General features: G+C 46.7%; 1 protein-coding gene across 5 annotated transcripts in view; it reads left to right on the forward strand.

Moving 5' to 3' along the window:
• The window catches only part of GALNT18 (polypeptide N-acetylgalactosaminyltransferase 18), a 699,281-nt gene that overhangs the window by 526,805 nt on the left and 147,423 nt on the right, over nt 1-25,053 (forward strand). Inside the window, exons 11-12 of one of the 5 annotated variants that reach the window (XR_012903609.2) lie at nt 6,707-6,841; nt 19,342-19,801. The exons of 2 other annotated variants lie outside the window; for them this stretch is intronic. Coding sequence is in view for 1 of the 3 variants with exons in the window: in XM_075927913.2 (XP_075784028.1) it covers nt 2-13 (12 nt within the window). In the remaining 2 variants the exon portion in view is untranslated. Of the gene's footprint in view, nt 1; nt 3,610-6,706; nt 6,842-19,341; nt 19,802-25,053 lie in introns of those variants that run through there. 2 more of the 5 variants (XR_012903608.2, XM_075927913.2) reach the window with 2 other exon arrangements.

Here is a 25,053-nt window from a genome sequence, read left to right on the forward strand (position 1 = left end):
GATGAGCCAATAGGAGAATGAAGACTAGAATCCAAGGAATCCTGACTCCTAGTCCCATGTTCTGTCCACTAACAAGAGCTACCTATCTATATGTTCCTGCTAACGTGACCATCTCCACCCAATTTCTACTGCATGTGACCTGTGGCTTCTCTTTTATGATACACCCTCTGCAGCTAGCTAGTTGTCTTTTGTCCCAACCTTTAGCTTTTTCCACACTATCATCATTCCTAGTTTTTGCTTCCTGTCTTTATTTTCAACACAGTATTTTGAGGTCAAAGTCTCTGTGGGTGTATACTGTCATAGGTCCAATAAGTTCAACAGAGCTGCACTAAGTTACAGCAGAAGAGAATTTCTCTTGTAATTGCTTTGCAAAATAGGAACAATGGAGTAAATGAGAAAAATGCACACCTGTGTACAGAGACCAGGATACATAACAGTGAAGAGCGTGAAAAAATGGCTTTTCACCTACATATATTATTTAAATGCACGTTTAAAGTTGTCATAAACTTTATGAGTGCCTGCGGGAGTGCATGTGTACGTTACAGAGCACATAATACTCAGTAACCTCTTATTCTTTCCAATCAATGTAATTATTCATCGGATTTCAGATAAAAATGCTCTATATTCTATTATGTTTGGAAGAATAAATCCTGTCCAGTTTGTTTTTCCTAACTATGGAATGCATCTAGACATTGTTACATAGCTGCACAGAACCTTTTCAGCATTGTCAAATAATTCTTGTGGCTATTATCAAAGGATTTATATATATTTATGTTCCCACCAATTTGCTGCTTTGAATATTAATAAAGGTATAGTCCTAGTTGGACTCCTCCAACTCTATATTCGTTTTTTCTGCACCAGAGAGCTTAATAAGTTTCCAGGATGCATGATGAAAGAAAGGAACTAAGATGCAGCAGAGAGGCAACTGCATGCTGTAGTGCATCTTTAGTGGAAGGAAGATTTAGAAGACAGACTTGGAGGAGACTGAGGCCGTGAGAGATGAATGAAAGCTGACTAGTCAAAAGGAAGAAAGGGGCTAGTGTGAAGCCTCTAGTGGTACCGCACTACATTTTAAAACCCCTGTTTCAGGGTTGGGTCCACAGAGTTGGACTCACAAGGCTTTCACTTTGGTGCTAAAAGCAGTAATGTAAAACATTGCCACTCAGGCTGGAGTACAGACCCTGTTCTCCGGGATGTAGAGGGGGGAAGGGTAAACTTGAGAGCCCTTGCTCCAGCCCCAATTGTAATATCTCAGCTGCTTTTAGCATCATAGCCTGTACTCCGCAATCCTGACCGTGTAGTCTTGAGTTCTGAGACATTCAGCAGTGGGTTCAAATTAAAGTGTAGACACACGCTAATGGTCCTGATCTTCAACTGCAGATCAGTGGAGTAATTCTAGTGTAGCCCACAGAGGTTGCATTAGAAATAGAACTAACTTGGTCACTTCACTGCTCCTGAAGCCTGCCTGTGGTATACCATGACCGGGTGTCAGGACTGGATGGATGTCATTGACAGAGAAAGAAGTAAACAAGGAAGAGAAATACAAAAGAAAAGTGAAGGGGGGGGTGAGGAAAAGGGGAACAGCCCGTGGCATGATAGTCGGGGAGATGGAACTGGTATAGAGGAAAATGAGATGGGAAAGAAAAATGAAAGCTGGGAAGGAGGAAAGAGAGAAAAGGGGGAAATGAGAGAGAAAGAAAATTCAAAACAGAATCTTCATATGTGCCTTTTAATTGGTCAAGCATGATGGTGTTGTGGATTCAATGAAAGCCTGACCTTATTTCCATTGATATCTATGGCAGAACAGTACTTCAGTTGCACAGGGCCAGCCCCTAAAAGAAAAGTTCATTTGCAGTACAAAGGCTCAGTTTTGTGTATAGTTTTGTAGTCTCAGTGAATACATGCTCCTTGCTTGGCTGCACTAACTTGCTTTCTCTGTGACCCTCCTGAGGCAGGATGTCTGCTCAGTCTCTCCATAACGTTACCCATGTTCTTTTCAAGGAAGACTAATTACAGTACGTTATGTGCAGAAGAGCATGCCATTGAATGATGATTTGAGGAACATTATTGACAAGGTGCAGAATGCTGCATTGCTAGCCATTTTATTGCCATTTTCATCAACTGAATAGGTATTTTAAAATTAGATTCTCCCATGAAAAGTGCCTGTGATTTTGGGGGAGAATCATTGTGGGGGCTCCATGTTTTCTGTGTTCAATAACTTCCAGTTCATATTTGGCTCAATATTTAATCAGCTGTCTCACGAAACTCACATATGTGAAAGTCTGTCTGTGATGCCATCCATACAGCCAGGGCTGTTAATCACCAGTAGCTCCTGACTATACCAGCCTATCAGCCACTCAAATACTCACCCTATCTTTGTCTGCTGATTGAGAAAAGATGTGCTGAAGACTAAGTCCTTTTAAAATGTGCTCTAGAGCTGTGGTCAACAACCAATTGATCACAATTGACTGGTCGATCGCGAGGCCTTGACCAGTTGCTTGTGAGGCGTTCCAGGCCCCCAATTTCCCTCCAACCCCAAGAAGCCCCACTACCTATCTCCAGCAATAACGGAGGTAGTGGCAGCTTCCCGTGGGGTAGATAGAAGTCCTACAGCTGTGCGTCACTCCCGGGGGTTCTGGAAACGTGCTGGCTGCTTCCTTGCCCCAGTTCTGTGGCGTGCTGGGAACTTACCAGGTGAGTTCCCACAGGCGCATGCTGGGACTTCCCTTCTCTGCGAGAGGGGGGAGTTGGGCCCGGAGGGAGCGTGTGCGCATGCGCGGGCTTCCCTGCTCTGAGAGAGGGGGGAGTCTGGCCCAGAGAGGGCGCGCAACGGGGGTTCCCTGCTCCGCAGGAGGCTCATGCTGGCCCCGGCAGAGGCATACGACGGGGCTTCCTTCCTCCGCAGGAGGAGGGGTCGGCCCCAAGGGGGTGCATGCGTGGGCTTCCCTGCTCCACGGGAAGGGGGAGTTGGGCCCAGAGGAGACGTGCAACAAGGCTTCCCTCCTCAGGGGGTTGGGAATCCTGGGAGGAGGTGGGTGCAGGAGACTCTCTGCCCCCACTGTCACCCTGTTCCCTGCTGCAGAACCCTGTTACCTGCCCTCCCAGCACCCTGCTCCCTCTCCCCTGCCCCCAGCCACAGAACTCTGTCCCCAGCTGCAGAACTCTGTCCCCACTGGCACCCTGTCCCCTGCTGCAGAAACCTGTCCCCACTGGCACCCTGTCCCCTGCTGCAAAACCCTGTCCCCACTGACACCCTGACCCCTGCCCTCCTGGCACCCTGTTCCCTCTCCCCTACCCCCAGCCACAGAACTCTGTCCCCACTGGCACCCTGTCCCCTGCCAAAGCACACACTAGTACCCTTCCCCAGTATTATGTCCCGTGCTCCAACCAACACAGTTGGGGCCACATTGGTGAAGCTTGGGAGGGGGGGAGAGAGTTTGAGGAGGGTTTTTTTCATCTCACTTGTGTGGCCCCAACTGACTTTTCTGCGGATCAGTGACCCCTGACTCAAAACAGGTTCCCTGCCCCTTCTCAGAAATAAAGACAATGAAGAAACTTTTTGGCTACGTCTACACTGGCCCCTTTTCCGGAAGGGGCATGTAAATTTCACTAGTCGTCGTAGGGAAATCCGCGGGGGATTTAAATATCCCCCGCGGCATTTAAATAAAAATGTCCACCGCTTTTTTCCGGCTTTTAAAAAAGCCGGAAAAGAGCGTCTAGACTGGCCCCGATCCTCCGGAAAAAGTGCCCTTTTCCGGAGGCTCTTATTCCTACTTTGAAGTAGGAATAAGAGCCTCCGGAAAAGGGCGCTTTTTTCGGAGGATCGGGGCCAGTCTAGACGCTCTTTTCCGGCTTTTTTAAAAGCCGGAAAAAAAGCGGCGGACATTTTTATTTAAATGCCGCGGGGGATATTTAAATCCCCCGCGGATTTCCCTACGACGACTAGTGAAATTTACATGCCCCTTCCGCAAAAGGGGCCAGTGTAGACGTAGCCTTTGTGTTTGACATAGTACTTTATTTAAATATGAAGCCTGGCCAACAAACCCCCAATTGGGGCCAAGCCCCCATCTGGCCACAGCATCATAACACTCCTGCACTCCCCTTTCCTCCAGACCCTACATCTGAGCCTATCATACACTGGAATCCCCTACCTTGAGCCCCTCACATACCCCAACCCAAATTCCTGAACTCTCTCATCCAGAAGCCTGTGACTTCCTTAGTACCCCAACATTACATCTGACTCCAACACTGCCCGGCCTGGATCCACCTCCTCCTGCATCCAGATTTCCTCCTAGAGCTTGCACCTCTCACCCCTTCCTAAACCCAAATCCCTCATTCCCATCCCAGAGTCTACACATCCTGTCTCAACCCAGTGAGGGTACAGCTAGACTGCAGGGCTGTGTCTAGACTGCATCCCTTTTCCATAAAAGGGATGCAAATTAGACACATCGCAATTGCAAATGAAGCGAGGATTTAAATCCCCCCCACTTCATTTGCATAAAAATGGCTGCCACTTTTTTCTGGCTCAGAGCTTTGCCAGAAAAAAGCACCAGTCTAGATGCGGATCTTTCGGAAAATAAAGCCTTTTCCAAAAGATCCCTTATTCTTCTTAAAATAAGGAATAAGGGATCTTTCGGAAAAGGCTTTATTTTCCAAAAGATCCCCGTCTAGACTGCTGCTTTTTTCCAGCAAAGCTCCGAGCTGGAAAAAAGCGGCAGCCATGTTTATGCAAATGAAGCGGGGGGATTTAAATCCCCGCTTCATTTGCAATTGCGATGTGTCTAATTTGCATCCCTTTTATGGAAAAGGGATGCAGTCTAGACACAGCCCAGGAGTTTTTCAGGATTCCGGAGATATTCCAGAAAAACTCTACTGCATCCAGGGATGCATTTGTTCTTCTGCTTCCTTTAGTGGAAGAGCAAACATGGTCTTTCAGTCACCCCTATATTCCTCTTTCCACGAGGAATAAGGGGGCTTCCAAAAGAAGAGGTTTTTCTGACATTTGGTCCAGTTTGGACAGGCCAAATGTTGGAAAAACCTCTTCCTACAGAAGAACTGGGGAAAAAAGCAGCAGTATAAGGGTTGGGGACCACAAGTGATGTAGAGGAGGAGAATAGAGAGGGCGGGGCTTCAAAGAAGGGTGGGGCTTCACGAAGGGGCGGGGCGGTAGACCTTGGCTTGTTCTGTCATTTAAAAAGTGATCTTGGGTGTAAAAAGGTTGGAGACCACTGCTCTAGAGGGAACCAGCACCAATCACTGGGTACCCACAGAAATCCCAACGGAACAGGGTACCCCAGTTTACAAGTTTTACCTTAAACCACTTTTCTGGTAGAGACTGTCTCCAGATATAGGGACCTGTTTTTAATGATAGAGCTAGATAGTATAATTTTTAGCATAGATACCTAACTACTCACATTTTCTGCACTTACATCTCACAATGGTCATGGTGACCAGCGTGAAACAGGCTTTCGATAGAGAGTTTACATGACATTCCTTTGGTGAATCCAAAGGACTCCTGTCTCCTTGTATGCCCCAGTGACCTCTGCCAGTTTTCATGCAGAGGTCCTTGAGTCACACAGTGTAAAAGAATTAGAGACTGAGCAGGTTAATTTGAAGACAGGTGTAAATAAGAGTTGGATATGGTCTGCAGAACCCTTATTACTAGTGAAGAAACACAAGCAGGTAAGAGTAGTTTGCCTTTCAAATCAATTTACAGTAGAGGTGGTTAGAAAAAAACAGGCTAGAACCCCATCTGGTGTAAATGAGCAGAGCTTCATTCGAGTGTGAGAAGTGAGGATATGCCAACAAGTGGAGCTGTGCCAATTTCTGAGGATCTAGTCCAACCCGTTTGATGTTGCAAACTGAGTAGCAAAGACACTGAACCATTTTTCCAGAATAACAGCCGTTATTCTGGAAAAACAACACTAGTGTCTACACAGCAATTGTGTATTTCAAAAGAAAAGTGAAATAACAGAGGGCTTTTTCTGATGCTGGTAAACCTCATTCCATGAGGAATAAGGCCTCTTCTGAAAAAGGGAATTTTGGAAGAGAGCATGTCTGGACATTGAATAGGAACTTTTTCCAAAATAAGCGGCTTCCAGGAAATCCCATAGGTGCCCTGCTTGCCACTCCATCTACATTCATCTGGACTCTATAGTTCCTGTTCCCCTGGAGCTCTTAAAGCTGCAGATACAAGGGAAAGGGCTTGTGACATGAAGCTGGACCTCACTGCCTCCGGCCAGAGTTCACTGCTACTGCCTTATTTCTAGCCAGAAAGTCCCAGCTCCAAGCTGTGCAATAACTCCCTACCCATCCCAGGGAGCACTCACAGGTCACCGAGGAGCCTGCCAGGGGCCAAAAGAGGCGTGCGCCATCCTGGTCTGGGGCAGAGAGCCTGGCCTTCATTGAGGTGTGGGGCAATGAGGAGAACTTCCAGGATCTCCACTCCAGATGTTGCAATGCTTCAATCTATGGCTGGATGGCCAAGAGCCTGGTCACAAAGGGCCATACAAGGAAACTTGAGCAGGTCTGGAGCAAGGTCAAGGAGCTCCACCATGCCACACCAGAGCAATTCCCGCTCTGGGACAGAACCTCACTCCTGCCCCCATTTTGAGGACCTGCACTGCATCCTGGGTAGAGGGTGCAGCCCTTTTCTCATTCCTGGTGGTGGATTTGGGGCTGGAAACGCCCGTTGTTGCCTTCTCAGGGATCCCAGTCCACAAGGAGAAGGAAGAGGAGGAGGAGGATGCAGCCAGCACTGTGACCACGCTCACATTGGAGCCGGTATCCCAGGGCCTGGATGTGTCCCATGGATCCTCCGAAGCCAGGGAGGGATCATCAGGTGAGTGCTCTTAGTTTTCTTACATACACAGGGGATGGGGGTGGGTGACGAGGGGTTGGGGTGCGATCGTTACTCAGCCTTCTTGGCCTGGCCATCACACTACAGTCCATGCATATGGATGCCCATGCAGCATCAGAAGGCAGCACTTTAGCACTCCCGGGCTCCTTCTCACAATCTCTGGGGAGGCCAGACACACTTCTGACCCCCGGGGAGGAATTCCCTCCCATCATGAGCCACTGCTGGAAGGAGGCTGGGGACAAGGGCACATGCACTCCCGCACACAGACTCTGGAGTGCCGCACATGGCACAAGAGCATGCCTGTCCATTCGAGACACCACCCACTCCTGGGGACAGTGCTGCTATGCACAGGTGTGTGTGCAGCACCAATGGAAGCCCAGACTGCTCGAGCCCCTTCTGCCAGCCATTGGATCCCAGTGTGGCTGGACTCTTCCCTTGCCTGCTTGTCCATGGTACGTGTTGTGGGGAGGGAAGAGGAGAGCATGGTCCTCTGAAAACATCTGGGCCCCTGTAAGATGGAGCTCACTGTCCAGGCCATTCATGGCCTTGCTTGCTCCCAAGACATCACCTTCCCCTGTTCCAGGAACTGTTGCTCTCACCTCACAGATGAGGTCAAGCCCTCAGAGACAGTGTCTGCATGTATGACTGCACGGGGTCCGAACTAGCCGGCATTTAAAAATGGCGCCGGCCGGCTTCATGAAAATGAAGCCCGGGAAATTCAAACCCCGGGCTTCATTTGCAACTGCAGATGACTACATTACCCCCGCTAGTTCGAACTAGCGGGATAGTGTAGACATACCCAAAGAGGGCAGTGTGATTGCTTGGAGCTCCAGTATTTAGAGGGAGAAAAGACTGGTGAGAGTCTATGGGTTAAGTTTTGAGGTAGAAGCAACAGGGGTGATGTTATGGTTGGTGTCTGCTATAGACCATGGAATCAGACGGATAAGGTTGATGAGGCTTTCTTTGGACAACTGAGAGAAGCTTCCAGATCGCAGGCTCTGGTTTTCATGGGTGACTTTAATTATCCTGACATCTGTTGGGAGACCAATACAGCAGTTCACAGACAATCCAGGAAGTTTTTGGAGCATGTTGGGGATAACTTCTTGGTACAAGTGCTAAAGGAACCGACCATGGGCCATGCACAGCTTGACCTGCTGCTCACAAACAGGGAGGAACTAGTAGGGGAAGTAGAGGTGAGTGACAACCTGGGAAGTAGTGATCATGAGATGGTAAATTTCAGGATCCAGACCAAAGGAAGAAAGGAGAGTAGTAAAATACACACACTGGACTTCAGAAGAGGAGACTTTGACTCCCTCAGGGTATGTCTACACTACCCCGCTAGTTCGAACTAGCGGGGTAATGTAGGCATACCGCACTTGCAAATGAAGCCCGGGATTTGAATTTCCTGGGCTTCATTTGCATAAACTGGGGGCCGCCATTTTTAAATCCCTGCTCGTTCGAACCCTGTGCCGCACGGCTACGCGCTGCATGAACTAGGTAGTTCGGACTAGGCTTTCTAGTCCGAACTACCGTTACTCCTCGTGGAATGAGGAGTAACGGTAGTTCGGACTAGGAAGCCTAGTCCGAACTACCTAGTTCGTGCCGCGTATAGCCGCACGGCACGGGGTTCGAACGAGCAGGGATTTAAAAATGGCAGCGCCCAGTTTATGCAAATGAAGCCCGGGAAATTCAAATCCCGGGCTTCATTTGCAAGTGCGGTATGACTACATTACCCTCCTAGTTCGAACTAGGAGGGTAGTGTAGACATACCCTCAGAGAACTGATGGGTAGGATTCTCTGGAATGTTTACAAGAAGGAGAAAGGATTGCAGGACAGCTGGCAGTATTTTAAAGAAGCTTTATTGAAGGAACAGGAAGAAACCATCCCGATGCACAGCAAGAAAAGCAAATATGGTAGGCGACCAGATTGGCTTACTGGGGACATCCTTGCTGAGCTTAAACACGAAAAGGAAGCTTACAAGAAGTGGAAACTTGGACAGATGACTAGGGAGCTGTATAAAAATATTGCTCGAAAATGCAGGGGAGTTATCAGGAAGGTGAAATCACAATTGGAATTGCAGCTAGCAAGGGTTGTGAAGGATAAAAAGAAAGGTTTCTACAGACATGTTAGCAATAAGAGGGTGATCAGAGAGGGTGTGGGGCCCTTATTGGACGAGGGAGGTAACCTAGTGAGAGAGGATGTGGGAAAAGCTAAAGTACTCAAAGCTTTCTTTGCCTCTGTCTGCACGGAGATTGTCAGCTCCCAGATAAATGCACTAGGCAATGCAGTATGGGGAGGAGGTGGACAGCCCTTGGTGGGGAAAGAACAAGTTAGGAACTATTTAGAAAAGCTAAACATACGCAAATCCATGGGCCCAGATTGAATGCATCTGAGGGAACTGAGGCTTTGGCTATTATATTAGAAAACTCGTAGTGATTGGGAGAGATCCTGTATAATTGGAAAAAGGCAAATGTAGTGCCCATCTTTAAAAAAGGGAAGAAGGACAATCCAGGGTACTACAGACCAGCCTTACATCAGTCCCCCAAATAATCATGGAAGGGATCCTTAAGGAATCCATTTTGAAGTACTTGGAAGAGGGAAAAGTGATCAGGAATAGTCAGCATGGATTCACAAAGAGCTAGTCGTGCCTGGCCAATCTGATTAGCTTCTGTGATGAGGCTCTGTGGATATGGGAAAGTCAGTGGACTACCTTAACTTTAGCAAAGCTTTTGATATGGTCTCTCACAATATTCTTGCCAGCAAGTTAAGGAAGTATGGATTTGATAAATGGACTGTAAGATGGATAGAAAGATGGCTAGACTGTCGGGCCCAATAGGTAGTAGGTCAACGGCTTGATGTCAGGTTGGCAGTCGGTTTCTAGCAGAGTACCCCAAGGATCTGTTGTTCTTGGACCGCTTTTGTTTAACATCTTTATTAATGACCTGGATGAAGGGATGGATTGCACCCTCAGCAAGTTCACAGATGACACTAAGCTAGGGAGAGGGGTAGATATGCTAGAGGGCAGGGATAGGGTCCAGAGTGACCTAGACAGATTAGAGGATTGGGCCAAAAGAAATCTGATGAGGTTCAAGGACAAGGACAAGTGTAGAGTCTTGCACTTGGAACGGAAGAATCCCAAGCACTGTTACAGACTTGGGACCGAATGGCTAAGTAGCAGTTCTGCAGAAAAGGGCTTGGGGATTACAGTGGATGAGAAGCTGGATATGAGTCAACAGTGTGCTCTTGTAGCCAAGAAGGCTAATGACATATTGGGGTGCATTAGGAGGAGCATTGCCAGCAGGTCTAGAGAAGTGATTATTCCCCTTTATTTGGCTCTTGTGAGGCCACATCTAGAATATTGTGTCCAGTTCTGGGCCCCGCTGCTATAGAGAAGACGTGGACACATTGGAGAGGGTCCAGTGCAGGGTGACCAAAATGATTAGGGGGCTGGAGCGCATGATCTATGAAGAGAGAATGAAGGATATGGGTTTGTTTAGTCTGCAGAAGAGAAGAGTGAGGGGGGATTTGATAGCAGCCTTCAACTTCCTGAAGGGAGGTTCCAAAGAGGATGGAGAAAGGCTGTTCTCAGTAGTGATGGTTGGCAGAACAAGAAGCAATAGTCTCAAATTACAGTGGGAGAGGTCTAGGTTGTATATTAGGAAAAGCTATTTCCCTTGGTGAAAGCGGCGAGGAGTCCTGTGGCACCTTATAGACTAACTGAAGTGTTGGAGCATAAGCTTTCATGGGCAAAGACCCACTTCGTCAGATGCATGTAGTGGAAATTTCCAGAGGCAGGAATAAATATGCAGGCCAGAATCAGGCTGGAGATGACAAGATGGATCCAATCAGGGAGGATGAGGCCCACTTCTAGTAGCTGATCTGGAGGTGTGAATTCCAAGAGAGGAGAAGCTGCTTTTGTAGTTAGCAAGCCATTCACAGTCTTTGTTTAACCCAGAGCTGATTGTGTCAAACTTGATGAACTGTAGCTCAGCAGTTTCTCTTTGTAGAAACAGTCCGTTGTAGATTCCAGTGGAGAGAGAGGGCCACCCACAGATTACTTGGCTTTAATCTCTTCCAATATCGATCACCATCAAAAATCCCTTCTCCTTCCACGTTGCGGGGCCGGAGTCCGCACTCAGGCCCCGGAGGCCGAACCCGGAGCCAGCCAGGCCCCGCAACGTGCCTCCCGTGGGTTTCAAAACACGTTGCGGGGCCTGGCTGGATGACCTCCTGAGGTCTCTTCCAGCTCTATGATTCTATGACCCCCATGGGCTCAGGAGTTAATTACAAAAGAGAGAAAAACCCCAGTTCTAACAGCACAGACATCAGATCCAAAGTTCCACAACAGAAAATAATAAAACCTGACAGATTTATCTGGACTTTACCCTACATTATGAAGAGTCTTTTTCTTGGAGAAAAAGTCTTCTGTCTCCCTCAGTATCTAGACAGCAAACTCTGGCTCAGAGACGAAGGAGGAAAAATACAAAAAGTCTTTTGTCTCTGTTTGAAATCCCTACGGGTATGTCTACACTACCCTCCTAGTTCGAACTAGGAGGGTAATGTATGCATACCGCACTTGCTAATGAAGCCCGGGATTTGAATTTCCCGGGCTTCATTAGCATAAGCGGGGAGCCGCCATTTTTAAATCCCCGCTGCTTCGAACCCCGTGTAGCGCGGCTACACGGGGCTCGAACTAGGTAGTTCGGACTAGGGTCCCTATTCCGAACTACCGGTACACCTCGTTTCACGAGGAGTAACGGTAGTTCGGAATAGGACCCTAGTCCGAACTACCTAGTTCGAGCCCCGTGTAGCCGCGCTACACGGGGTTCGAAGCAGCGGGGATTTAAAAATGGCGGCTCCCCGCTTATGCTAATGAAGCCCGGGAAATTCAAATCCCGGGCTTCATTAGCAAGTGCGGTATGCATACATTACCCCGCTAGTTCGAACTAGCGGGGTAGTGTAGACATACCCTACCTGCATTTCTATTGGCTGACTGCTACCTGGCTAGGTACAGTTAATCGCTTATCCCCAGGCTCCTGGCCAACCCTCATGGTTATGACAGGGTGGCTGCAGAGCCCCAGACATGGTGCTGATGGCCAGGGCTCTGGGGCATACAAGGGAGCTCTTGGGCCCAACGGCTGGGATCCTGTGGCTGACAGCAGAGTCTGTGGGGCCAATGACTGAAACACCCAGAGGGGCCAGAATCTGGGACCCGTGGAGCTGGTGTTCCAGACCCTGGCTGTAGTGGGATCCTAGGTACAAGCTGACATCTGGAACCCCAGCATACGATGCAAAATCTGGGGGGAGGAGTGCTGCAGTACTTGCTGCACCTCAACTTCCTGCATCTAGGTGTGTCTATAAACAATGGTTTTCACCATGCATCTAACTAAAAATAGAAATACTATGTGACTTATGTAATCAGTCCCTCACCACAAATGACAAATAATAATTGGTGCAAGTAAACAGCCATAAAGGGTGAAAATTATTCATATGAATTGTTCATCAGACAATTATGTAGAGCAATAATTATATAAAAATTGAAGTTATTATCTAACAGATTGGCAAACAGAGAGAAGGGCTAAATTTGTCTGATAATTTATTTTCAGGAATAAATTACAATTCATGTATTAGTAATGTATCTCTAAAACTGAGCAAATTGAATCTCAAGTTATCGAGAGACAATAAACATAGAACCACCACAATAGTGTTTTATGGAAACTTATATTAGTAAGTTCATTCTGTTATTAAATATTTGCTTTAAATACCTGATTTTAATGAATTCACATTGTCTCACCAATCTTCTGCACAAAGGCTCTTAGAAGTAATGTTGTAGACATTGGCATGACAAGTGATTGGAGCAGAATCATGTTTACTAGGAAGCAACCAGAGACACTAATCTCTGCAAGGGCAGCTTTTCCTTCTGTGTGCAATGCTTAAATTTGGACGCATGGCATACCAATTGGCATGGATTGAGAGGCCCATTTTCTACATTGCTAATACATGAATTGTAATTGTGCCCTTTCTTTATGTTCTGACCTTTCATTATACCTTTCCATTAGTATCAAAATAGGAACATGTTCAGCTAAGACAGTGGTCCCCAACCATTTGGGGTTGCCGGGCGCCAGGGGGCGTGGCCGTTTGCCCGCCGGGTGCCCGGGGGGCGGGGCCCCCCCGAGCGGGGCCCCCCCCATAGCTGCATTCCCGGGGCCGGGGCCGGTGCTGGCACTCTCCCCCCCCCTTCTCCCAAGCGCCGCGCATCCGGGGCCGGCGCTGGCGCTCTCTCCCAAGCGCTGCGTGCCCGGGGCCGGCGCTGGCGCTCTCCCCCACCTCCCCCAAGCGCCGCGCGCCCAGGGCCGGCACTGGCGCTCTCTCCCCTCCCTCCCCCATGCGCTGCGGGGGTCCATCCGCGGCGCCCCAGGGGCCGGTGCTTACCGTGCGCCACGTGCCTGGGGCCGGCTCCGGCACCGCGCATGCACCACGTGCCTGGGGCCAGGCCAGCCCTGAGCACTTGGTGGGCACAGACAAATGCCCCCGCGGGCGCCATGGCGCCCGCGGGCACCGTGTTGGGGACCACGGAGCTAAGATCTCATTCTTACCAGGATTCTTTCATTTGATACCCACTGCGTGCCAGGGTATTGCTGTCAGGGCAAGCATGAGAGACAAAGAACTGCTAATATTGAAGAAAAGCTTATAGCTTTGATGGTTTAGGTTCTTGGCTGACTTATAAAAGAACATGCATTCCTTTCTCCGCTATCTGAAGAATTGCTGAGTGCCTGTGAACTTCCTTAGCCCAAGGGCAATAAAAAACCCCTTGTGGGGAAAAAGCAATATCTGTAGAATCCCCAGGTCACTTGTAGCTTAGCAATAGAACCAAGTTCCCATTACAACATTCGGCTTCAAGATAAAACATGTATGCATTACAAGCCTACATTTTCCTAACGAAGTGGTCTGCTTCTGCTGCAGTGAATTTAACACTTGTTTTGCCACTGATTTCAGTGAGAGTCCAACTAGGTTGACTATCATATGAACATCTGCAGATTTGTATTGAAGACTAATCTTCAAATGTTCAGTCTTGAAATATCAGTCCCACAGGGTATGTCTACATTAGCTCGTTAATTTGAGCTAGGTAGGCAAATCAGGCAACCGGAGTTGCAAATGAAGCCCAGGATTTAAGTATCCCGGGCTTTACTTGCATGTTCCTGTCTGGCTGCCATTTTTAAATCCCACTTAGTTCGAACGAACTGCCCGCGGCTACACGCGGCAGTTTAAAGTTAATCTGAACTAAGTCCTTAGTTCGGATTAACTGTTACACCTCGTGTAGCCACGGGCAGTCAGTTCGAACTAAGGGGATTTTAAAATGGCGCCCACCTGGAAACATGCAAATGAAGCCCAGGATATTTAAATCCTGGGCTTCATTTGCAAGTTCGAATGCCTACATTAGCCACCCTAGTTTGAACTAGGGAGCTAGTGTAGACATACTCCCATAGAGGAGAAAATCCCACTAAAGTTTCTCAGAAAGAATTTTCTAAGGAACTATATAGGGCCCAACAGCTGAATTCATAACTGTCACCTGTAAATCAGCTTTTAGGCCTTATCTATGACATTGACTATTTTCAGGAAAATGATACACTTTTATCATTTGCAAATGAGACCAATTAGTCACACACTGTACAATATCCTTCTCTTGAGCATGGCTTTACATTGTTTTGACAAAATAAATACATGCCAGTTTTGGTTGTGAGAATTCTGCTCAAAATAATATGCAGAAGGCAGAGCAGCTTATAACAGCTATTAGTGCTGCATCACTGTGAAATGAGTTTCAAATTTCAAATTGAAGTGTGTGTATGACTGGCTCCACACTTTCAAAAGATGCCGAAGCCTACAGAGAGTTTCTTGAGTTTGTTGTTGGCAATCATATGATTTATTCCTGTTTTCATTGTATGTATGGAGTTACATAACATATATACAGACTGCTTTACAGTAGGGCTACGTCTACACTGGCCCCTTTTCCGAAAGGGGCATGGTAATTTTCCAGGTCGTAATAGGGAAATCCTACTTTGAAGTAGGAATAAGAGATCCTCCGGAAAAGGGCTTTTTTCCGGAGGATCGGGGCCAGTGTAGACGCTCTTTTCCGGCTTTTCTAAAAGCCGGAAAAAAGCGGTGGACATTTTTATTTAAATGCCACGGGGGATATTTAAATCCCCCACGGATTTCCCTATTACGACCTGGAAAATTACCATGCCCCTTTCGGAAAAGGGGCCAGTGTAGATGTAGCCTAGATGTACTGCATTAAAAACATTAACCAGTCCTTGTTCCAAAGAACATATGGTCTCATGGCACAATGCATACTAAAGCATTACTATACAGAGAAAGCAAAAGGCTGCTGCATGGTGTCCCTGTAACTCTCATTCCATGAGGATTAAAGGATTTGTTGGAGTAGTGCCTTATTTTCAGATGACGTACCCTTAGTGTGACCTTCTGAATTCTTTGTTTATATATTCATTCTACCTGAGCAAATTCCTGGGCAAGGGGGAGCAGGGTGGAGTAGATTAGGAGCATATCTTGATAATTTTCTCATGCATAATAAATGTAATGAAGGAAAGGGAAAGTTGGTAGTGATTAATAAAAATCTGAAGTTAGAAATCTATAAAATTAGTAGGGGAAGCAAAGGGACACAAGTAGGAGTCTATGGTCCACAGTATTAAAGACAATAGTCATTTTTAAAAATATATATAATAGTAACAAAAATAATCCTGAAAAAGTTGATTAGTTCATTAGTAAATCAAAATGTTAAAATTATCAATAGTAATGCAGAAAAGGCAGAAGTGCTCAGTAAATATTCCTGTTCTGCTTATGGGAATAAAACAGATGCTAAAGTTTTATCATGTGGCAATGAAAACATTCTTTCCATTCCACTAGTATCTCTGACGAATGTTAAATGAAGCTACTAATGTTAGTTTTAAATCAGTATTGCCAAATAACTTGTATCCAAATGTTTCTTACGTGGCTAAGGAGTTATCTGAACGGTTAGGGCATGTCTAAACTACATGGCTCCGTCGACAGAGCTATGTAGATTAGTTTATTCGGCAAAGGGAAATGAATCGCTGCTCCATTTAAATCAAAATTGTTTCATGAGGCATAAAGGATCTGCCAGTGAAGGTTTCTGGGGTCGGCAGATCCCCATCTAGACTGCCGCGCTGTGCCAACAAGCAGCTGATCGGCACAGCGTGGCGGCCATTTTTATTTAAATGAAGCGGCGATTATTTAAATCGCCACTTAATTTCCCTTTGCTGTCCTGCCTAATCTATATGGCTCTGTTGATGGAGCCATGTAGTTTACACACACCCTTAATGTTGCTTCTCAATAAGTCTTGGAGGACTAGGTGAAGTAACAGAGGGCTGAAAGAAAACAAATATGCCAATTTTTAAAAGGGTAAATGAGATGATCTGAGTAATTATAGTAATTATTTTTATTTCTTGATTAATCAAGTCTTGTATCAGTCATCCATTTATCTGGCCTAGGATCCCTCGCTGCCCAACACCTCCACCTGTGTGTGTCTAGGGAAAAATAATAGCACTCGCCTGATCATAGAATCATAGAATACTAGGACTGGAAGGGACCTCGAGAGGTCATTGAGTCCAGTCCCCTGCCCTAGTGGCAGGACCAGATACTGTCTAGACCATCCCTGATAGACATTTATCTAACCTATTCTTAAATATCTCCACAGATGGAGATTCCACAACCTCCCTGGGCAATTTATTCCAGTGTTTGACTACCCTGACAGTTAGGAAGTTTTTCCTAATGTCCAACCTAAACCTCCATTGCTGCAGTTTAAGCCCATTGCTTCTTGTTTTATCCCCAGAGGCCAAGATGAACAAATTTTCTCCCTCCTCCTTATGACACCTTTTTAGATATCTGAAAACTGCTATCATGTCCCCCCTTAATCTTCTCTTTTCTAAACTAAACAAACCTAATTCCTTCAGCCTTCCGTCATAGGTCATGTTCTCTACACCTTTAATCATTCTCGTTGCTTTTCTCTGGACCCTCTCCAATTTCTCCACATCTTTCTTGAAATGCGGTGCCCAGAACTGAACACAATACTCCAATTGAGGCCTAACCAGCGCAGAGTAGAGAGGAAGAATGACTTCTTGTGTCTTGCTCACAACACACCTGTTAATGCATTCCAGAATCATGTTTGCTTTCTTTGCAACAGCATCACACTGCTAACTCATATTCAACTTGTGGTCCACTATAACCCTTAGATCCCTTTCTGCCGTACTCCTTGCTAGACAGTCGCTTCCCATTCTGTATGTATGAAACTGAATCGGCCCAATGCCGGCTCTGCATCTTATAGTAGCACCATCTAAGTTGTATTTACCTAGTTTATTGATAAGAATATCATGCTAGACTGTATCAAACGCCTTACTAAAGTCTAGGTATACCACATCCACTGCTTCTCCCTTATCCACAAGACTCGTTATCCTATTAAAGAAAGCTATCAGATTGGTTTGACATGATTTGTTCTTTACAAATCCATGCTGGCTGTTCCCTATCACCTTGCCACTTTCCAAGTGTTTACAGATGATTTCCTTAATTACTTGCTCCATTATCTTCCCTGGCGCAGAAGTTAAACTAACTGGTCTGTAGTTTCCTGGGTTGTTCTTATTTCCCTTTTTATAGATGGGCACTATATTTGCCCTTTTCCAATCCTCTGGAATCTCTCCTGTCTCCTATGATTTTCCAAAGATGATAGCTAGAGGCTCAGATACCTCCTCTATCAGCTCCTTGAGTATCCACTTCAGCATGGATTTATGGAAAATACCTGGTGTCAAACTAACAATTAATATTATTTTAATGTGATTGCAAAGTTTGATTGTTAAAGGTAATGCTTATATAATAGAGTTGCACTTCTTTAAGGTTTTGACTTAGTGCCATATGATATTTTGATTAAAAAAATAGTATAAAGTTAAGATGGCATACATTAAATGGATTAATAACTGGATAACTGATAGGTCACAAAATTTAATTGTAAATGGGGAATCATCATCAAGTGAGTGTTTTTCCAGTGCACTACCTCAGGGATCAGTTTTTGGCCCTCTGCTATTTCTCTCTCTCTCAGCGATCACTGGATAATGAGTAGGACATCTTCCTGTCACCCTCCTATTTGTGGATCCATAAATGGCTGACCAGCCCAATTCTGCAGCCGCAGATCTTATTGCAGAAGGTGCTGGTGGCTATTGGAGGGACTCGGCAATTTTTGCAGATCTTTTCGCCTTCTCAACTGCGCTGCGGTGGGACCTCTCAAATTGCGCTACCCCCTCACAAATTACCACTTTCCTCTGGGGACAGTCCTGGGCAAGATTCTCCCAAGTGTCAACACCGATGCCACACTTTTACATGTTTGCCTTCAACATGTCCTTAAATCACTTCCTTTGGTCCCCTATGCTCCTCCATCCTTTCTTCAGTTCAAAAAGCAGAATCTGTTTTGGGAGACGCTGATCAGGGGGTGTTTTTACATTTACATTACGTTGTGATGTAATGGGGGTGTTTTTACATTCACTCTCTGCAGTATTGTGCTCTGTGTGTGTGTGTGTGTACATGTACCTTAGTTTTCCCCCCACTACAGCACTCCCTGCATGAGGGGAGATAGGCCGAGCATGACTCATTCTAGATGTGTATTGGGCTCAGACACCTGAGGACCAGACATAGGAAATAACAACTGCTGCCTGGGAAGGGAGACAAAGGATAGGAGGGGCTGACTCCAGGGCCTGTGGGAAGAGTCAGTCTCATCTGGGCTAGGAGGGGAGAAAGGGCTTAGAGCAGGAAAAGAGGGGAGAAGGATCCCGGGCCTCTTCTACCCAAAATTTATAATGCTGTCTGCTTTTTGTACCTGTGCTAACATTGATCCAGTGCTATGCTGTGTCCCTGTGAACCAATAAAACTTCTGGCTGAGAGTCACATCTAACTGCAAATAGGGGTGCAGGGACAGGGACCCCCCCCCCCATAGAAGTGACCAGTCCAGTGAAGTTGTTGGTAGATGATGATAGCTTCAATGCTGGTCATGTTCAACTCTTCCAGGATAATAGTGTTTATGCACCTGTCCTCCCAAGGGATATTTAGGATTCTCCTGAGGCAGCATTGATGATATTGTTCAAGTGCCTTCAGACAACCTGTGTTGTCCAGGTTTCACATACGTACAGCAGTGTTGGAACAACAACTGTGCAGTACACATGGAGCTTTGTCTTGGCATTGATGCTGCAGTTCTCAAAGACCCTTCATCTTAGGTGGGCAAAATCAGAGCTTGCGCAGCTCAGACAATGCTGGATTTCAGCATCAATGTCGACTTTGGTGGAGAGATGACTTCCAAGATACGGGAAATGCTCCACATTTTCCAGCAGTTCTCCATTGAATTTAATACATGGTACATGAGATTGTTCTGTAGGTAAAGGTTGATGACGCACTTTGGTCTTTTTGATTTTCAGTGTGAGGCTGAGATTCTTGTACACTTCAGGTCGGAAGAGCTACAGAGGAAAGAGCAGAAACCATATTGTCATCTGCACACTGGAGCTCCATGATCAAAGTCATCGAGGTCTTACTTTTGGCCTTCAGTCTCCTGAGGTTGAAAAGCTTCCCATTCATTCTGTAGACAATCTTCACGGCATTTGGGAGCTTGTCATCAATGAGATGGAGGGTCATGGCGATGAAGATGCAGAACAGCGCTGGGGCATTGATGCAGCCCAATTTGACTCCTGTTTTGATCTCAAAGGGGGTTGCTTCAGGATCTGTTGTTACTCAGCACTGTGGCAGACATATTCTCATGAAGCAGGCTAAGGATGCTCATGAATTTTCGGGGGCAACCCATCTTTGGGTACGTCTACACTACATGGCTCCGTCGACGGAGCCATGTATATTTGTTTATTGGGCAAAGGGAAATGAAGCGGAGATTTAAATAATCGCCGCTTCATTTAAATTTACATAGCTGCCGCGCTGAGCCAACAAACAGCTCATCAGCTGTTTGTCAGCTCAGCGTGCTAGTCTGGACGCTCCCCTGCCGCCATCAAAGCCCTTTGTCGGCAGCCCCGGTAAACCTCATCCCACGAGGAATAATGGGGCTGCAGACAAAGGGCTTTGATGTAGGCAGGGGAGCATCCAGACTAGCACGCTGAGCCGACAAACAGCTGATCAGCTGTTTGTCGGCTCAGCGCGGCAGCCATGTAAATTTAAATGAAGCAGCGATTATTTAAATCGCCGCTTAATTTCCCTTTGCCTACAACCCTCATCTACATGGCTCCATCGATGGAGCCATGTAGTCTAGACACAGCCTTTGAGAGGATGGTCCACAGGGCACTACAATTGATTGAATCAAATGCCTTGATCAGGTTGATGAAACTCATTTATAAGGCTTGATTTTGTTTGCGACATTTTTCTTGCAATTGCTGAGCAGTGAAGATCATGTCCACTGTTCCTCATAATGGTCAGAAGCCACACTGGGATTCTGGAAAAATTTCTTCTGAGAGTGGCAGTAGTTGATTGGCAAGGAGTCGAGCTAAGATTTTCCCTGCCGTTGCCAAGAGGGAGATGCTGCAATAGTTTCCCTAGTCCAATTCGTCACACTTCTTGAAGAGACTGACGATCAGTGTGTCTCTGAACTATCGCAATATCTGCTCCTTATTCCAGATCTTGAGAATCAGGAAACTGAGTTGTTTGTTGAGCTCTGGCCCTCCTTCTTTGAAGTCTTCGGCATGGATTCCGTCTAGTCCAGTTGCCTTGTTACTCTTCATCACTTTGATGGCAGCTTAGATCTCATTCAGGGTGGGAAATACTGCAATATTGTCCCTAGGTGGTTACTGAGGGATTCGGTCAAGGGATTCTGGTCAAGGGGTGATTCAGGAGCTTGTAAAAGTGCTCCCTGCAGTGAGAAGCAATGGCTTGATTATCTTTCAAGAGCTGAGTACCATTCTTTGATCTCGGGGGATTAATTCCATGATTTCTCGGTCCATAACCAGCTTTGGTGGCATTGAAGAAACCTCCCATATCATTGATATCTACTAGATGCTGGAGCTTTCATGCCTTCTTGGTCCACCATTGATTTTTCAGAGTCTTTGTTTCACTTTGGACTTCTTCCTTGGTCTTGGTATGCTTTCTCTCTTCATTGTGCAGTTGATGTCACTTTGCCAGGCCCTGAAGGCTTTCCTTTTAACCTCAATCAGGCGTTCAGTTTCCACATCATTCTCATCAAACCAGTCCTGATGCTTCCTGGACTGGAGGACAATGATTTCTTTAAAATCATCAATGATCCAATGATGGCATTTTTCAATTGACAGCAGTGTTCTTCCATGTCTTCCAGGTGTACTGCTGGAAGCTTTCTTTGGAGCACAATATGGAAGTGATTTCATTTGTGGGGCCCTTCAAGCCTCATACGTTGATCTTTAGTTGGATTAGTTTCTTCTGAGTTGTCCATTTGGTGACAATCCTAATCGCCATCGTGGATTGGATGAGGCACTTATCGGTCCAGCAGTCATCAGCGCTAATCATTGCATGCATGAGAAGGACATCACGATGATCCCAAGAGCGGACAATGACAATCTATAAGGGTATGTCTACACTACCCCACTAGTTTGAACTAGCGGGGTAATGTAGGCATACCGCACTTGCAAATGAAGCCCGGGATTTGAATTTCCCGGGCTTCATTTGCATAAACTGGGCGCCACCATTTTAAAATCTCTGCTCGTTCGAACCCCGTGCCGCGCGGCTACACGCGGCACAAACTAGTTAGTTCGGACTAGGCTTCCTAGTCCGAACTACCGTTACTCCTCATTCCACGAGGAGTAACGGTAGTTCAGACTAGGAAGCCTAGTCCGAACTACCTAGTTCGTGCCACGTGTAGCCGCGCGGCACGGGGTTCGAACGAGTGGGGATTTAAAAATGGCGGCGCCCAGTTTATGCAAATGAAGCCCGGGAAATTCAAATCCCGGGCTTCATTTGCAAGTGCGGTATGCCTACATTACCCTCCTAGTTCGAACTAGGAGGGTAGTATAGACATACCCTAAGGTGCCAGTGCTTCGATCAAGGATGTTGCCCTGAGGTCTAAAATTTCTTCTTCTGGTGGGAGAGGGCATTCATGGTGACATGCTCATGTTCCGTGCATTTCATAAGGAGGCAATCTCCATTGGAGTTTCTATTGCCGACTCCTTCTTTTCCAATGGTGATCTGCCAGAGGTCTGCATCTCTTCCAACTCTGCCACTGAAATCTCCCAAAAGAGTAATTTTGTCTTCTTTGGGGATGTCTTTCAAGACTGTGTTCAGCTGAGTGTAAAACTTCTCCTTCATGTCATCTTCGGCATCTAAAGTTGGTGCATAAGCACTCATGACAGTTGCCTGTTGGTTTTTGGCAAGCTTCAAGTGAAGAATCATGACACACTCATTGATGCCGATGGGGACTTTAAATAGGATCTTTGTCAGTTCATTCTTGATGGCAAATCCTACGCCATGAATTTGTTTTTCTTACTTTGGTGTTCCTTTCCAGAAAAAGGTGTACTCTCCACCTTCTTCTCTTAGCTGTCCTTCTCCTGGTCTACACGTTTCTGCTAGGGCACCTATGTCAATATTAAATCTTCAGAGCTTGCGGGCGATAATTGCCGTGCATCTTTCAGGTCATTCACTGTCTGGATTGTCCATTAAAGTGTGAATATTCCATGTTCCAAAATTTAACCTTCGATTTTGACTACGTAGAGGTGAATCCACTGGACAGTTGAGGTGGACTATGTTTAGGGTATCTTGTCTAGCCCTCTCCCCATACAGAGTGAGCAAAGAAGATCCTAAATAGGGCTGCTCTGTTGTGAATGCAGCTGCTGGGTCGTTCTACCACCTCAGTCCTCAAAACACAATGACTGATACACTACGTGATAGTCCATGACTAAAAGCTTCCAGATTTCACAATCTTGCTCCCGTCACTATTCACCAGTCACCGGAGGGCATAAGCTTAGGAGAGTAGTGCATAGGATGACACTTGTCCATGACTTCTTTTAAGTGGGGGGACTGTTGCACTGCCACCATCACACGATCCTTGATGCATAGAAGGATCCACGGTGAGTCTTCTGTTCACTGCAGATATCATCCGCCTTTATAGCCATTGTAGCATTACCCTTGCTATCCTCTGCCTTCTCTGCCACTGAGGACTTTTAGGATCATTCTTTGTCTGGTCCCTCCCCCTTGACCTTGCCACCATGTGTGACCCTAGCAGGACTACAAGATTCCCTACAGCAGTGCTCTTGGGTTCATAGGAACGTCCAAGCCCACTCGCCACAACCAGGTGACAATCTGGAAAGTAAGCCTCTGTTGTTTAATTAAGCTAATTCGAAATAACACATCTATACACAAAAACTATTTTGAAATATCGTTTTGCTATTTCGAAATAGCACATCCACACTGAGTGGACCCTGAACTAAAGTTAAGGCTGAGCAGAACCAGTGCCGGCAGGGCATCAGGTTGGGACTTAGTGTGTGGGGCTGCTGCCTGAGGCTAACTGAGCTCCGTGCTTAAAGGGACCCTACGCACACTCCGGACAGACAGTTCTCAGGGTTCCTGCTTGCTTGTCTACCTCGATGAGGGACAGCAAAGCAGTCCTATCTTGGATTTCCCTGAGTGCCCACTCTCGGGACACCACAGCACTTGGCCACATGGAGCCAGAGCTGCCACTGGGCATGCCGGTGCGTCTCATCGGGTCATTGCTATCAGACCGGCTGCACTTGCTGCAGGCTGCCATCCGGGGGGTTCATTGGGGGGCTGTCAGGATCCAGGAGGCCCTGAGGGAGAGTTTGCACCCCGAGGAGCCCTCAGAGCCTCCCCGGTCCTCCCCACCGGGGGCTCATGCCCAGTCTTCCCTCACATCCTTCCACTTACCCCTCCTAGCCCCCTTTCCTGATGTCAAATAAAAGACACGTGTGTTCAAAAATAGAAACTGGGTTTATTGAACAAAACTGGGGGGGATGGACTTCGGGGGAGACTGGAAAAAGGAGGTGGGAGAGGGGAAAGGAGAGGATGAAAGAGGGGAGGGGGAAACCTGGGAGGAGGGAGCAGGAAGGGGGAAGCAAGGGGAAGAAGGGGAAGGACTCAAGGTTGGGGGTCTCACCGGACCAACCTGACTTTCATGCAGTCCTGCTCCTGTATTCGCATGTGGCCTTTGGTGGCCAGGCTGGCAGCTATCCTACCATAGACGTCCGTGTTCTTCCGTCTAGGGCTGAGATCATGGAAGTTGGGGGCACCTCCCCCAAACCTGAATAAGGACCAGGAAGATGTCTGCCTTCTCCAGCCCCCTGTCAGGCTCCTGGGAGCTGGCAGACTGCTCCTTGGGAGCGGTGGAGGGCTGGCTGCCAGTGGCTTGCTGGCTCATGTTTTGGGACCACTGGGTCAGGGGCCCTGGTGGCCACTACTGGCTCTGGGCTGGCAGGCTTGGAGCTGGCACAGGCACTGTGGCCAGGGTCTATCCCTTTAATGTCTCTGGGACTGGGGGAGAGGAGAGTAAGTTTTCCTGGTTGTGCCCAGAGTGGCCACCAGGTCTCCCTGGGAAGGGCTGGAGGCCCCCTATTTCAAATTAAGTGTCTACACAGCACTTAATTCGAAATAGCTATTTCAAATTTGGTGTTACTCCTCGTAGAATGAGGTTTACCAAATTCGAAATAAGGGCTCCACTATTTTGAATTAATTTCAAAATAGAGGTTTGCCTGTGTAGATGCTATTCAAGTTAATTCGAAATAACTGCTGTTATTTCAAATTAACTTTGTAGTGTAGACATACCCTTAGAGTCATAGACTCAAAGAGCTCAATCTGTTTGGAGTGACTTGATTGCTGTCTATAGTTATCTACATGGAGAACAAATATTTAATATTGGAGTCTTCAGAGTAGCAGAGGAAGTTATAACATGATCAAATGGCTGGAAGTTGAAGATTCAACAAATTCAGATTGAACATAAGGCACACAATTTTAACATTGGTGGTAATTAACCTTGGGAACTACTTAGTAAGGTTCCTACTAGCTTCTCCATTACTGACCATTTTAAAATCAAGAGTGGATATTTTTCTATAAGATATACTCTCAGGAGTTATTGGAGGGGAGTTCTTTGCCCTGTGTTATACAATAGGTAAAACTAACACCAAGGTAATGTTAAAGAAATCTGAAGTAGATCTTGTGGTGAA

The sequence above is a fragment of the Pelodiscus sinensis genome, chromosome 5 (genome assembly GCF_052426305.1).
Source record: "Pelodiscus sinensis isolate ZL-2025 chromosome 5, ASM5242630v1, whole genome shotgun sequence".
Lineage (NCBI taxonomy): Eukaryota > Metazoa > Chordata > Testudines > Trionychidae > Pelodiscus > Pelodiscus sinensis.